The sequence below is a fragment of the Amblyomma maculatum genome, chromosome 1 (assembly GCF_055883805.1).
Source record: "Amblyomma maculatum isolate TAMU_Amacu chromosome 1, ASM5588380v1, whole genome shotgun sequence".
NCBI lineage: Eukaryota > Metazoa > Arthropoda > Arachnida > Ixodida > Ixodidae > Amblyomma > Amblyomma maculatum.
In genome coordinates this window covers 49,423,713-49,439,354 of record NC_139344.1, presented here as the reverse complement: position 1 = coordinate 49,439,354, position 15,642 = coordinate 49,423,713, and the positions used below count along the sequence as shown (strand labels likewise).

The following is a 15,642-nucleotide window of genomic DNA, read 5'->3' as shown; positions in this document are numbered from 1 at the left end:
GTGGATCGTCCAAACTCACACTGGCCGGAGTAAGCCTGATAGACACTGGGCCTTTCGTTCCTGTAAACTAATTACAATTAAATATGTAGCACTGCAACGAATGTCGACAAGAGGCTTAAGATGGGAGGCAAATTATAAGATAGGAAGGGTAGGCTTTCGCCATTCTCCTCTTAAGAGACATCTAAGAGACCCTATGATTTTTTAACAGCAGTATCGTTGAGAGATATAATTCGCTAAGTTAGAAATGGATTTTATACTTCAAGGAGCCGGCTACAGACTGTTCCGGTGTTATGCGAAATTGTGCCTGGTAGCTACTCAAAAAAAAAAAAAAAACCGCGAAAAATATTTAAAGCTCAAATGTTCTCAAAGGGGCCCGGCACTGTATTGTTCGAGTTTCTCATCTCGTTTCCATTTCTTTTCCAAGTGGTTTTGGCAAATCGCTTTAGTTAAAATTTCAGCGGTTGTTCTGATTAGAAATAACGGAAAAACATATGCTACGTGTATTTTTCTGCTTGCCTAGAGCCAAACCTAGCACTCTCGGCTAGGTGTGGTGCCTTTGCATTGTTCGACGTGGAACAATAAAACTTCTAATGTGCGTCACGTGTTCACATCATGCAGGGGACATGTGCGGTCAGAATTGGAAACACCTCTATCCGCACCTTGCTAAAAAGTACGAATTTCCAACATTTCACGCCAAATGGAAAAAAGTAAGTACTACTCTGTTATAAAAATACGCCGACTACAGCGTGTGCAATAATTACGTTAGAATATAGTGCTGAAGCCGACAGTGAATGCACATTTGCTAAATCAAAGCGATAAGGGCGCCATAAAGACCACAAGAAAAAAGATTGGCGCTCACCTCTGCGTTTCATGTTTTTCTTTTGCTATTTATATATTCACTACCACAACTGGCCTTTTTTGTTTACTAAACTGTTCTCAATTTATTTCTCTTGCAGAAAGTCTCGTCTTCAGTTGTGTTCCAGGAAGCTGAACAATTTTTTATAAGTTTGGGACTACAGCGTCTGCCGGCGTCGTTCTGGCAGAGGTCTATCTTAAAGGAGGGTTCTACGAACGATATGATGTGCCAGCCCATGTCCCTGTTTGTTTCTTCTCATCAAGACATCAGGCAAGCACCACATAGGCCACTTGGCGACAGAATGAAATATGGAGAAATCTTGCTTTTTTCAAGTTCAAAATTGGCCTTTCGTCATGTTTTCAGCTCCAATAAATAGATACCAGTTTTTCCACTGTCCTCCGACACCTGTCGCGGAGAATCTGAACTAAAACTTCCGCTATTGTCGGGTACAGCTTAATCTGCGGAAACCCCCTACTCTGCATTCCTCCGAGTGCGCGGCAAAAAATATTCCCCTGCTAAATATTTTCTTGTTACCTAAACTAGAAGCTACTATCAGAATAAAGTATAAGCTCAGGAAATTGATGCCGATCACAATGGTGATTTCGATTATTGTTGTGCCTGCTCAACGGAATAATGCAGCTCATCGTTATCAACTGTTGTTTTTCTTCTTTTTGTTTTAAGCTGTATGCTGTACTATGTAACAATTGAATTTTTATATATCTAGCCAGGAGGCCGTAAGCAAAATTAAGAGAATATGACAGTGTTACTCGAAATACATACATATTGCAAATACCCTATTACAAAAGTTTGAAATATATGGCATATTCGTGGACATTTTCTGCAACTTATTCAGTCATATTTTCAACCATAGAGAGCAAGTTGTTAAAATTTAATCCTATTGATCTGAATTAACGCCTATCAATAGAGTTGTTCCCCAGGGCAGTAGGTCCGCTGCTATTCAATATTTATATTATTGATCTTACAAAAACTTCTAATCAGCCAAAATGTTTTTTATGCGGATGACGCCAGCATCATTTTGTCCGCTCCTCAAAATAATGCCAGTAAAAATGAAGCAATATCTCCCCTTACAGAGCTTAGAAAGTGGTCACTAGGAAATCAAATAAGAATTATTGTGAATAAAACAAAAGCAGATGTATTTAGGCCAAAATCACAACAACCAATCATCCCTCTAAGATTGAAATTTGGGAAGGAAGAACTACAAATAACTAATAATATGTAAAAATCCTAGATGGAACTTTCTCTCAGAACATGTTGTGGCATGACCATCTGTTGTAATGCGCTTATCTCGTTTCATTGGCGTCATATCACGCTTTAGAACATATTTGCCATATCAAGTAAAAATGCTTCTTTATAATTGCCTTTTTTATTAAAATATAAATTGCTGTTTTCTAGTTTGGGGGACAAGCACGCATACAAATCTGTAAAAAAGATTCATTCTGCAAAAAAATATTCCTTAGGATTATTTATGACTTGCCACACAGCCATACACAGAGCTTTTTCGAAAAAGACAGATTAGTGCCAGTACAAAATTTTTATACATTAACAATCGCCGTCAAATTAACGAACAACCGCACGTTTCTATGAGAATTATCATCGTTAGAAGAGAGCGTAGCAGCCTACACTACCTGCCACAATGAAAACTGGAATATTATATAATACAACGCATGAATTACCTAAGGGAAAAAATGTCGTTCACCCTATCAACACTCCTAAATCATTACAGCAAAACTGGTAGCGACCTGTTAAGAAAACCTAGACACGGAATACGCCAACACTATGCATTCCTGCCAAAACGGTGTCATAGACTTTTGTATTTCTTTTATGCGTTGATTTATTTTTATGATTACCTGCATACGGGTTATTTCACCTCAAATTATGCAATAGTTGCAGACGTAAATATATAAATGTGTGTGCGTGTGCGGAGAGGGGGGAGAGCTTTTACCAACAGCTCCCTCCATCTTTTCGATGGAAAATAAACCACTTATTATTATTATTATTATTATTATTATTATTATTATTATTATTATTATTATTATTATTATTATTATTATTATTATTATTATTATTATTATTATTGTTGTCGTTGTTGTTGTTGTTGTTGTTGTTGTTGTTGTTGTTGTTGTGGTTTTTAGCGGACTGCATTGGGGACACTGAATTTTATTGATTTCTTGCAAACACGATTTGAAGCATATTGGTACAAACTTTCACATATTATTACAGCGTTCGAGCAGTGCACTCAGCACTTAGCAGAACCTGTCGTTGTCACCTGCATTCGAGATAACTAATCTGCGGGTGCGTGTTGAATGCGCTTTCTTATTATTTTTTATACTGTCCTCGTTTTATTCTCACGTAATTTCCGGCAACTTGTTTCAAGACAGGCAGTTACATGCTGCATGCGTCATTCTTCGCCTCGGTTATTGGTTCGGCGATAAACAGGGGAAGGCCTGCGTAGTCACTGTGAACGCTGGAGGGTGGCGCGTGTCCACTTCTACTAGCCGTTAAAAAGTTGCAGCCGGTTGAGCTAAGCAGGCAAAATGCGAACGCCAGCATGTCGCGTTTCACTTCGCTTTCGGTAGAAACCGAGATTTAAAGATTTTAAGGTTAGAAAGATCGGCGAAATCTGCGACTGGGGAGGGACCTTAAGCGTGCGATAGAATTTCGCGACCGCTTAATGCACCTTTAGAGGGTGATGAGACGGCGGTGCGATTGGAATCCATTGATCACTGATGTAAGTTGATAAGACAAACAACATGCAACGCACATTGCAAGAGAGTAGCAGTTAAACACGTGGGGTGATAAGCTGCGGCGATAGCATATGGTCGTGTGCAGTAACTGGCAAAGCGGATCTGTTCGCACCGTCACGGGATAGGAACCCTTGTAGAAACCGCAGCGTCGGCGCATTTGCGGCCGAATTAATTTTATTGAGGCGAAAGCCTTTTGTGGCTCATGCTATCGAGGACAAAGTGTGTCCCGATTTTACGGCGTTCTGATTGGCCAAGGCGGGATGCGTCCCATGTCATCTGCAGTGCCACACTTGAACACGCGCCAAGGAACGCCACCCGACAAGAGCTATGGTGCACTGTCCAAACTCACACTTGCCGGAGAAAGTGTGATAGATACTGCTCTTTTCCTTTCCTGTAAACCAATTATAAGTATGCGTAGCACTGGAACTAATGCCGACAAGAGGCTAACGATGGGAGGTAAATTATACGATAGGATGGGTACGCTTTTAGAGATCCTCTAATTTTAAGGTGAAAAACCTTATTGGCTCATACTGTCGTGGACAAAGTGTGTCCCGCTTTTGCGGCGACTGTCGAATGGTGTTTCTTGGCGCGCGTTCAAGTGTGGGATTGCAAATGGAAGGAACGCTAGACAAGATGAGACGTCTGGCGGAAAGACGCAGTACCTGTCACACTTTCTCCAACAAGTGTGCGTTTGGTTGGTGCGCCATCGCTCCTGTCTCGTGGCGTTCCTTGGCGCGCGTTCAAGTGTGGAATTGCAGTTGGTAGGAATACTAGACAAGATGAGGCTTCTCAGGCTTTAGCCTTTCAATACTTTAGTCGCTAAAGTCCCTCGTAATTTTTTTGTTTCAAGTCAAAGCCCATTTCCTTCACATCGGCTGCCCTCCTTTCTCCGAGTGGTGCAGCTGGCGGCGACCCCATACACAGAGCTCGGCTTAGGGGATTACTGCGGTATTTAATGCTAGTGCATTAAACATGTCATTTAATTCATTTTAGTCCATTTAGGTCATTTAGACAATGACAGACGTCACTGATGTACTGCCCCGCTGTGGTTGTACAGTGTTTAGGGCGCTCGACTGCTGCGCCCAAAAGTGCGGGGTCAAATCCCGGCCACGGTGGCTGCTTTTCGATGGAGGCGAAAATCAAAGCGCCCGTTGGCTGTGCGATGCCAGTGCACGTTAAATAACCCCAGGTGGTCGGAATTTTTGGAGCCCTCCCCTGCGGCGTCTTTCATTGTTTGAGCTCTTTGGGACGTTAAACCACATAAACCAAACCAAACCAACCTGCTATATAGATGATGCCTCTAGAGTGCTATGAACGAGTGTGAATGCCTTTCCTCCCCCTTTATCAGAAAAGCGTCCACGATGAAGTAACCGGCCTCCCTTCGCCCATCCCATTACAGGATACACATGGCCGTGTTCAACGAAAGGGAATCGGACGTCTCGCACATGCTGGGACATGTTTACTATTTCATGCAGCTAAGCAAACTGCACCCTGCTTTCCAGCGTGAGGCAAACGAGGGTGAGTCGACCTTGTACAACATACGATTGTGTGACAGACTATCTGTAGACAAGGGGTGTCCAATAAGTAATGCCAATCTTCTTTTTTTTTTTTTTTTCGAACACTGACTGTTCAAAACTAATGCAACTGACAAATATTAGTCTCATATCTGCCGAACCTATATTACTTTCTACTGTGATCTCTGTCAATTTGTACGACTTTGCGCTACCAGTCCAATAGGACATGAATCTTTATCAAGGAAGGCATGTATTCCTTTGTACCAACTTTAAACGCTATAACTTTAAAGGTCTAGTTCGGCAAAGAAAGCGGTTTTGGCGCGACTGGATTGGTCGAGACGGACCGTGACGTAGTCATGACGAGACGGTCGATAGCCAAGTAGGGTAATCGAACCTCTGGCCGGCGAGTCGCAAGTCAGGCACGCTAAGCCACCAAGGCGCATTCGCGCGACTGGGTTGAAAACCAGTACGTTAAGACAACAAACCTGCCGATGTCTGCGATAGGGTGCGTCAGGAGACCCACGGGCGACCGTGGTGACACTCTAACATTAGCACGTCATACTCTTCAGGGGAGCTTGTGCCCTTCCAAGTTTATTTTCTTCTTCTTCTGTATAGCCTTGTCTTCAGAGGTAAATGATGCTCTCGTCGTTCTCAAATCTGGATCCATGAAGTGCAGAGATGAAAATCAGAGGTTGTCAAGTAAGGACTGTCAGGAGGATAGGGCAGTACAGCGCAGACAAACGTGGCAATCGCTTATATGTTTTCGGGCTTGTGAGAGAGCCAAGCGTTGACGCCCATGCTGGAGCCGCGAAGGAAAAAAGCTGGCATGAAGTAAACATGCTCGATTTTGTTCACTGGGTCGCAAAGTCATACGTATTGACCAAGATTATATTCAAATTAAAGTATAATAAATCCGGCTGATATGCGGATGTAATATTTTTGCATTTCATAAGTTTTAAATAGGCGGTGTTTTGGGAGAAGGAAAATGGAGGGCTATTATTTTTTTTACACCCCTCGTAGCACAATAAAATGCGAGCGGCTATCTTTGGTCACGTGATCACGCCAGAGCTACCCTCTTTATGGCCTCGACTGTTTTGTCTCTCACTTGGTAAAACAAAAAAACCAGTGCAAAAAAGGCGACCACAGAAGAGGACACGAACCTTATCTTTTTTAGCGCTGTTTTTTTACCAAGTATGAATAACCAATTAGCCCAGCACCATGTTTTATTGTTTCGTCTCTTGGACACGTTTAACCACCGCATTCACTCGCCCTTTTCTGCATTACGTATCTGCCTGAGTTAGCCAGCAAATCGGTCAGCTGACTGCAGTGATTTTTTTTTTCCTAGCTAGAATCCCGTTCTGGCCATGCGCCATGCAATTCATTGCCAAGCAGCTCTTTAAGTGGGATTTGTCACGACTCACTTCCTTCTCGCAAGCGAGTCGTGATAAATGCCGTAGTGCCGAAGTATGCAGCGAATGTATGAGAAAGCTTCAAACACGTGCCCTCCGGCTGAAACACAAGCAGATCACTCACTCACTCACTCACTCACTCACTCACTCACTCACTCACTCACTCACTCACTCACTCACTCACTCACTCACTCACTCACTCACTCACTCACTCACTCACTCACTCACTCACTCACTCACTCACTCACTCACTCACTCACTACTGTATCTAGCTCACTCACTCACTCACTCACTCACTCACTCACTCACTCACTCACTCACTCACTCACTCACTCACTCACTCACTCACTCACTCACTCACTCACTCACTCACTCACTCACTCACTACTGTATCTAGCTCACTACATGCGTCCATTTGCACCATTTGAGAATAATCTGACGATTATTCTGCCTTCACTGACCAGGGCTGCGAGAAGCTGTGGCTGATATCCGATTCCTTTCTTCGTCTTCACCGAGCGGCTTGATCGAACAAGGACTCCTGGAAAAAGACAGTAAGCAATATTTCGGCTTATCGGCGGTGAAGACGTCAATAGCGTCCGGTGCGCGTGCTCATTACCTGCTAGTTTTATTCAAACACCTTTTATCGTCGCTTCTTTTTATTGCACCCTATTAGCGCAGTAGTGTAGGAGCCTGCTAGGCTCAGTCCTTGTTAAACTTGGTGCATTTGCTTTGCCCACTATTTCCTCAATCTCATCTGATGCAACTTGACGAAAGGTAAAAGCGCACAGGAAGACACACACACGAGAGAAGACGACACATGACACGCGCGTTCTCCTCTCGCGTGTGTGTGTTCCTGTGCGCTTCTACCTTTCGTCAAGTTGCAACGCACCATCAAGCCCATCTTCAAGTTTTGTTAAATTATCTGATGTGTCACTTTTGTTGCGTTCTTGCCACCCTGTGCCAAGTTATTCATGACATGTTCATACCACGTGAAAAATGTATTCCTCTTGAGCCATCCTTCTTGTTTAGGATGTGTTGCTTGAAGGAAGTGGAACGCTCCTGTGTCCCTTTCACGACCACATTCACACTTTACCCCTGCAATAATACATAGTTGGTTGTATTTATTTAAAGCACTTTGAAGTTTTCTACAGTGCGAATTATTTATTTCTTGTTCATTCGTGCAGTGTAATATGACAGCTACATAAAAATAATTTGATTGCTTTTCTTGTTCAGTTGAATACCGTCAAACACAATAAAGTATCAATGAATCACAGCTGGGATCCTGTTATTGTTGTTGTGTAATCATAATCAGCAAATGTATTGCCACCTTGCGACCTGGGGCGTAACCCCAGTAAATTGAAATGCAGCCCTCTTTCAGACATTTCAAGTCCCATTCCATTTTTATTGAGAACTTCTTTGGAGACACTGCCGCTTCTACCTTTCGCCTATTCCCTTGACTTGTGGAGGTGGAGACTGTCTCAAGGCCACATACCACTTAAAGTCATGAACAAAGGATACTGGAGCCTCAGGTACTGCCCAATGCGTTCTTGAAAGAGATATGCAGCGCTTTTTTGCGTTGCAACGTTATGCCGTGGGCAGTAAGGACGCTACGGTGTAGAGGTTTGCAGAAATTTCAGCTACCCGGAGTTCCTTCTCATGTTAGCTCAACACACGGGTGTCTGTGCATCTCCTTTCAACTGAGATTCAGGTTGCGCGTTTTAGAATTGAGCTGATGCGATGTAATCATGACGGATGTAAGCTGAAGCTAAGGTTAGGACAATGACGTGACGAACAAGGCCGTCATAATGCAATAGAACTCAGCTGACGTTCTGGGCTTGATAAGGGCATGACAGGGGGAGGTCTCATGCCAAATGCATGTCTGGATTAAATATATGAAAACTCGTGATTACTACCACTTATGCTGATTGATGTTATTCGAACACTGGGTCTCTGCGTTTACAGCATGAAGCGTGCACGGGGCAGAGAAAATGTTTCCGCTCTTATCCGTGGGAGCGAGGCGCTCAAGTTTTTCCAGTGTTGCCTAATGACTTACGTGAGCCCGTGCACCTGACAGTCAAAGTAACGGCAGCCAAACGTTCACCTTATATGCGTACCAGTTTCACCTCGTAAAAAGTTTAGTGAATCAACGTTGCAGTTTTCTAAACGGGCATGATAACTTGTTGCGTAGGTCATATCATCATCAATACGAACATACTGCCGTGTACTGGGTGAAATGGCCTAGTCAGAAATCGTTTTGCGGTAGGAAGTGGCTAGGTGTGTTCGAACATCTAATAGGAGAATGGGAGACGCTATTTGCACACATAAAAGATGCACTGCATTTCGGCCTGATCCTATGATTAATTCAAAATTAGAAGTTGCACATTTCAGTCTTTTTTTTTTAATTTTTTTCAAGAGTTCGGCGGGTATTTACGTTTTCATATCAGAAGGCAAGTTTCGTTGTTGTTTTTGTTGTTCTTTTTTTTTTTGTAAACGTTTTCGACGAATCCACCTTTTCCCGGATTTTACTGGCAGTGTGGTGAAAATCCGCTCAGAGTCTACTCATCATTTTTCCCAGCATAAACGCTTTATTTACAATTAATTGCAGGGAAAATGATAGAATTTGGAATTGGGTGTGTATAGGGAATGGATATCTTCGCTCAAAATTACGCAAGGTAAATAAGATATGACACCTCACTACATCATGTGTTGGCAATGCGATAACACAAGAAGCTAATGATGCCTTTATGTCATCCTTTCATAGCTGTGTTAGCTGAATATTACACGTCTGTCTGGAAACAACCACATACCTCCTCGGGTCACCTAACGGTTGGTTAGACGTACCGCCTAAGGTGTCTAGAAGTGGCGACACAGACGCAATGAAGATACATCAAAACGTATAGATCTCACTACCGGCCTTGCGAAGTCATTTCCTTACATCCTCCCTACCCATTGTGCCCCCCCCCCCCCCAAAAAAAAAAGAAAAAAAACAAAACAATTCTCTCCAGGCAGTAGGTATTATAAGATCCGATGACTTTACTTCCATCCCGACAATAAGCGAATTTTAGCGAATAAGCGACGGGCCTATGAGAACATATGCTGCACAGAGGAAGAGGGGACTTTCAAAACGAACAGAAATACCTAACCGTGAAAAAAAAAAATATATATATCCTTAGGCGTTTGGGTGATTCGTTATCAAGGACGGGCTTCCAAAGAGTGGCTGCGATTATAAATGAGCGTAACAAACCATCTCGCCCTGCCTTTTAAAGGAGCAAACATCAAGGGGTTTCTGCCCCAGAATCCAGGACGGAAGAGGACTTCGACGCCGGAGCCAAGTTCCACGTGATTGCAGGAATACCTTTTATGAGGTACATAAAAGCTGTTATGCTTTCATTATTATTCAGGTAACCTCAGTGAAGCGTTTTGGGAAGCGTTCACGCTTCCTTTACAATTCACGAAAACGTTTTCTCCCTTGAAAGCAGTGATAAGCACTAACAGTCAACTCACATTTAAGAACACCACTGTGCATAGTCAGCACGACGAATGTGTCCCTATGAACAAAATCATTTGATTTAAAAAACGGAACGCATGGCTCGCCGATTAAAGCTGCGCCTTTCATTTTCCTCCAGTGCGGAGAAGAGAACAGCCAGATAGCGGGAATCGCTCATTTATATTTTTTTGAAACACGCCGTGGACGCCAGGCTGCAAACCTCGGCCGGACGCCACATACTGCGACCACGACATTTTCTGGGTGACTTCCGGCTCTGGCGATCACAGGGGCACTGTTCAAAATTCTGGTACTCTTCCCTCAGCAGTTCCAACCGTAGTGATAATACGCGAGATAGTACGCGCGTCGCGTCGCCTGTCGAAGCTGCTGCAGGATACGTTCAGTGCGACTGCATAGGTTATTGGCATCGGGTCTCTTTTCGCTGCTGTGCCGCCGCTTTCGAGGAGCAATGTTAATCTTCCTCGGCATTGAGAAACACTCGGTTCCGTCCTTTGCTTTTCCCTTTTATGAGTTGGCCTCTCCCGCGTGGGGTCAAAATAACGACGGATGCGTCATCTTCCGTATCCATTGGAATCCACCTTTTGCTGCTGTATTGCATGGCACACAATGCAAGGAACCAAATAGGGCGTACGTTCTATTATATATATTTTTTAATGAAGGGTGTATTTTAGAGTCACTACGTTGTACTCACGTTTGTATACCGTTTGCCACGCTAGGAAAAATTGCCATATGATTCACGATAAATTTGTGTATACTGGCGCCTACCATTCGAAAGATGTCATCGAATGTTTTATAAAAACGTTAGTTTCGCAGGTCGACTCGAAAATTTAGAGTTACGTACCGCCACGCCTCTCGTATACGTTTGCTTTAATGTCCCGCTAGACGTATAGGCTGGCGCCATTCTGTAACCTTGGCAGTGAGTTCCTCGCTTTCACACGTATTTCAATTTTTCTTTCTGTTCCGCCTCCACGAGGGTACTTGTGCGCCCACGGTACTCATCGCAACACTAGCGAAAGCTTTCTTTTTACTTCTATAAATAAGGGCCGAAGCCTGGTTTCTTTCTTTTTTTTTTTTTTCTATGCAATTGAAATATGGAAAAGACTATAATACATGATGTTTCGGAGAAGATTGATGTCCACGAATTATATTTATGGACATGCGGAGAGGTTGTGGTAATGGACCTTGTTACCGAAACAAAAAGCCAATCACGAGACACGTCATTCGACTTTTGATGCGTGTGGCTTGTTTATACAGTAAAGTATTAAGATGTTGATTTGGTTTGGTTTATGGGGTTTAACGTCCCAAAGCGACTCGGGCTATGAGAGGCGCCGTAGTGGAGGACTCCGGAAATTTCGATCACCTGGGGTTCTTTAACATGCACTGGCATCGCACACTACACGAGCGCCTTGCTTTTCACCTCCATGGAAAAGCGGCCGCTGCGGCCGGGATTCGATCCCGCATACTTGGGCACAATAGTCGAGCGCCCTAACCGCTGCACCTCCATGGCGGTGCGTTAGTGTTGTGGCTAACCATCAGAGTGACAGAGCAGCCTGCGGGCCATGATCCGTTGATGCCAACTGTGGTAGGGCGAGTGCCGTGTATGTGAACGGGAAGTATGAAACACATTTCGGAAGCATCAAACACGGCGCACGTTTTCCATCTGTGATCGCTCGAAACGAATAGAATCCAGTCTCGTTTCGGTCATGTGTAACTCGCTTGTGTATTTGGGGGACCGATATAAGAGATCCACTGCTGGTTCTGTTCTCTTGAATGCGTTTAGTTGGGAACGAGGGTGAAATTGAATTTTGTATTCCTTTCCCTCCTTGTGATACCTCCCGTTAGAGCGATACCAGTACAACCAATACCAAAGTAAACTGGTGGGGTGCCCGATTTTATATTCTTAGAGGTCTGGAATCACCGAATAAAAGTATAAAACAAAGAAAAGATAAAATGCTTTGTTTATTAACGGGAAACTTTCTGAACAAATGAAGGATGCACCTAATGACGCTGTGGTACTTGTGCAGTCACAACAGGGGCCTGTTATAAAAGATGGGGAGTGGTCTTGTGTAACTCGAGTGCGTGGTCGCTGCTGATGTTTCGCTCATCAGAGGCTTAATGTTAGAGCGGAAGAAGGGCGGTCGGGCTGCTTGCGAACGCTGACTGTTGCTTGAGCCTGCTTCGCAGCGCTAACGCCATGAATCCGTAGGTCATGCTCCCCCATTCCCTTACCAACCCCACTTCATCCACCTCTAACACCCGTTCCCTCCACCGCAGCGTCTGTGGGAGCAAAAATGTGGAATAAACATGTTTTCGACCAATCTTCACATCATATCCTATATAACCCTGATCACTGGTACCACGCGAAGAGCAGTGCTTGCAGCCACAATGCTTACAACAGTATTCTCATGTTTGTTTCCTTGCAGGTATTTCGTGTCGACAGTTATGCAGTTTCAAATTTACGAGCAGCTCTGCGTGATGTGTGGATATCGAATAACGCAGTACGATTTCTACAAATGTAATTTGCGCAACTGTCACAAAGCCGGAGACACAATAAGGTACGTAATACAGCAGGATGCGCATTTTTTTTTTTTTGTTAGTGTGAAATATGCTACTTGCGCCAGAGGTGAAATTTTTAGGACAGCTGTGCGGTAGACCTAATGGCTATTAAAGATGTTATCCTGCACACATGTGTAGCGTGCTCGTCCACAGTTTTCGCTTGGGAGCTTGTCAGTGGAGGGACCGGCGCCAGTGTCTCGTAATAAGTAAACTGAAATCTGACAATGTCTGAAGCGAATACGCATTGGCCAGATTATCCGAATCATTCCGACCTGTTGTTATTCGTTACATGCAACGTATCAATAAAGGTGAGGACGATTGCATTGTTGAGTTCATTTTTAGCCATACACGTTTATTAATAATACCTCGGGTAGACGCACGAATTTTATCGCTGCAAGTCCCACATTTCGCTTGACAACTGTCACAAAAACACTCGCAATCATTTTAAATGCAGCAATAACTTAAGCAGTTAACTTATTTTCCTCATAAAGTGTTTGTTACATAAGCTAGGTTGCGAAATTTACTCCCTGCCACGATGGCTCAGTAGTTAGGACGCGCGACTTCTGAAACTTAGGACGCAGGTTCAATTCCGGCCACGACGTTCGCGTTTCGATGAATACGTAATGTAAAGCGCTTGCGTACTCTACGATGCCAGTCCACGTTAAAGAACCGAAGGGGGTCGAAATTTTCGGAGCCCTCCACTACAGGGTTCCTCACAGCCTGACTCGCTTTGGGACGTTAACCCCAATAAATCAAACAAAACAGATTTTAAGAAAATTCATTTTATAATTCTTTCAGTGGGCAGGAGTTTTAGAATAACCCGACAAAAACGTCTTCCGGGATTTGTCTCATCATGCAGTCTTGTGAGGTGCCTATTTCGACTCAGATGAGACCTCATGGCAGAACAATACTGCTAGCACGCTATGAATGACGGCACTATCTACACGCTGGCAAAGGCAGATAATAAAAGGAAGCAGATACGGCTGATAACCATGCACGCTAAGCCCAGGAAGCACCTTGATATCGCACCAAGCATTACTGCTTGATTATTGGATAAATATCTAGTATATATATCGTTGGATGTGCGAGAAGATTGCGAAACGTGTTAGGCTTAGAAAATTGTTCCCACTACTGCCGCAAGATAGATGCACGTCTAGTAAAGCGGGTTGTTAAAACTCTATGCAAATTTTCACTAACGACAGGTACGTCATTCCTGCAATGTATGTCCGCCTTCAGCACCGAAGCAGGCCACGCGAGAGCCGGTCAGCAAGGCTGGCTTCACTGCACGATGACTGGCGGACCGAACGCTGTCTTCCCCGCATATCAGCAGTTTCGTGTTCAAAGCAAGCTCGTTAAGGCTACTTTCTAGCGGACTCGACATTCAAGACGTTCATCATGTGGGTTTACAACGTTAGTGATATCAGCAGGTGCTTAAGGACGCTCAACCGACCCGGCGCCATGCACGTAAAGGTAACGAGGGAGCGCATTTGGAGATGCTCTCTTTGCAAGGGCCCGGCACGCATTACGATATATTGAATGTTTCGTTAGAGGGAGTTCGAAAATGCAATGAAAGTGCTATACGTTTGCATGCGATTTCTGAGGGGACATCAGAGCAGTTCGATATAAGCAATAATTCAATATTACCGAGTTTGGCATATCTGTGTTGGAAAGTATAATCTAATCCAGGCTATTGTGTTGTGGACAAGAGCTCTGCTGATAATGCGAACAATTTATAAGTTCGTAGTATGAGACCATCTAATAACAGATGAAACGAAATGGTAACTAGCCGATTATATTCTTGAAAATAGGGACGGAACAGAGGTTAAGAGCTAACGTCAAGACGAGAACATCGATGTGCATAATAAAAAAAAGGTGTCTTGTATAAGTTAGATGAGTCTGATGTGGTGTATAAGCCGAGGTTCAAATGTAAAGTCTAATGCATCTGTTATAAAGGGTGGACCTAAAAGCGAATGCTTGATGAAAACAAAAATTTACGTCAATTAATCGGTGATCCTAATTCTTCGCATTTTGGAGTTCATATTATTAGCATGTATAGGTAATATTCAGTCACACATCCACGTTCTCTCTTTTGCCTCCCGACAGAAAAGCATTGCAACTTGGGACCAGCACGCATTGGAAAGAACCATTTCACATCTTGACTGGAAGTTCGCATCTTTCCGTGTCGTCGATGATTAAGTATTTTGGGCCCTTGAAGAAGTGGCTCGAAGAAAGAACAAAAGGGGAAAGTCTTGGTTGGTCCCAGTTATACCGTTAGCATCGTATTCTTAACCTCATCGGAAAAGCTGAATATCAAACCGGAGGGTACAACGTGGGTTGTGTTCTGCCAAAGCATATCATCACAGCAAGAAGTACGTACACATGTGAACAGGCGTTGGACAAATTTTCCAGAGTTTATCTTCATTCGGTGTGCATAAATTAAATCTCAGTGCACAAAACTGAACTGCTGTCTCCAAGTATCTGTCTGTGAACACCGCGTTATAAAGTGTTGCTTAAACTTTTGGCCGTTGTCAAGGCCTGAAAACTTGAGAGTATCCATGAGTAATATTTGCCATGTTAAGGAAAGTTACGTAACGTCTCCTCGAAAGAGTTACCTGGACCGTAGTGCGCGCGTGGCCTTACGGCGACGCGGTGATAGTTGCCATTCGCTAGTTTTGGTTTTGGTTCGAACCTCGCACGGACGGATTAGCACAGCTACCCTTATAAGGTGCATTAATACTCCATATTGGCCGACCAAATTTTGTAACAATCCATATACTTCTAAATGCTGCGGGTATTTTTTTTTTTCTTTGTTTATCATGCAAGAGGCGAAAACATATTCAACGAATGCTGGCCGATGCGTCATGCACGACACAACATTCTTTATTTCTCGTTGCGGGCCTGCTTTAGCTTTTCTTCCCGTGTCTTGAGTTAGTGTATAAATATGACGGCGCTGGGGGATTCCAGGCAACTTGTTTACCGCCGTCGGCAAAAAGCTAGTGTTTTTTCCTTGGTAGCCCAGGAGGCGCCCGACACCTGC

The 15,642-nt window shown here is 43.7% G+C and overlaps 1 protein-coding gene across 4 annotated transcripts; it reads left to right on the top strand.

The window, feature by feature from the left end:
• The first annotated feature begins 420 nt into the window (after positions 1-420).
• LOC146202332 (angiotensin-converting enzyme-like) lies at positions 421-15,060 on the top strand. Of its 4 annotated transcripts, XM_084588099.1 has the most exons (8): positions 421-707; positions 957-1,126; positions 5,021-5,139; positions 7,009-7,095; positions 7,923-8,073; positions 9,811-9,909; positions 12,473-12,604; positions 14,709-15,060. In XM_084588099.1, exons 1-8 carry the CDS (start codon positions 591-593, stop codon positions 14,878-14,880), a joined length of 1,047 nt encoding a protein of 348 aa, XP_084444225.1. In that variant the 5' UTR covers positions 421-590; the 3' UTR covers positions 14,881-15,060. The 4 variants fall into 4 exon arrangements, with proteins under 4 accessions (XP_084444225.1, XP_084444226.1, XP_084444228.1 ...); XM_084588100.1 differs by lacking the exon at positions 7,009-7,095 and having other exon boundaries at positions 422-707; XM_084588102.1 differs by lacking the exon at positions 9,811-9,909 and having other exon boundaries at positions 423-707.
• The last annotated feature ends 582 nt before the right edge of the window (positions 15,061-15,642 follow it).

Bases quoted from the DNA above. Each gene is read 5' to 3' on its own strand.
- LOC146202332 (XM_084588099.1), top strand. From the start codon at position 591: ATGTGCGTCACGTGTTCACATCATGCAGGGGACATGTGCGGTCAGAAT. The intron at 1,127-5,020 runs GCAAGCACCACA...ATCCCATTACAG, and splicing joins TCTTCTCATCAAGACATCAG to GATACACATGGCCGTGTTCA. The intron at 9,910-12,472 runs GTACATAAAAGC...GTTTCCTTGCAG, and splicing joins GCAGGAATACCTTTTATGAG to GTATTTCGTGTCGACAGTTA.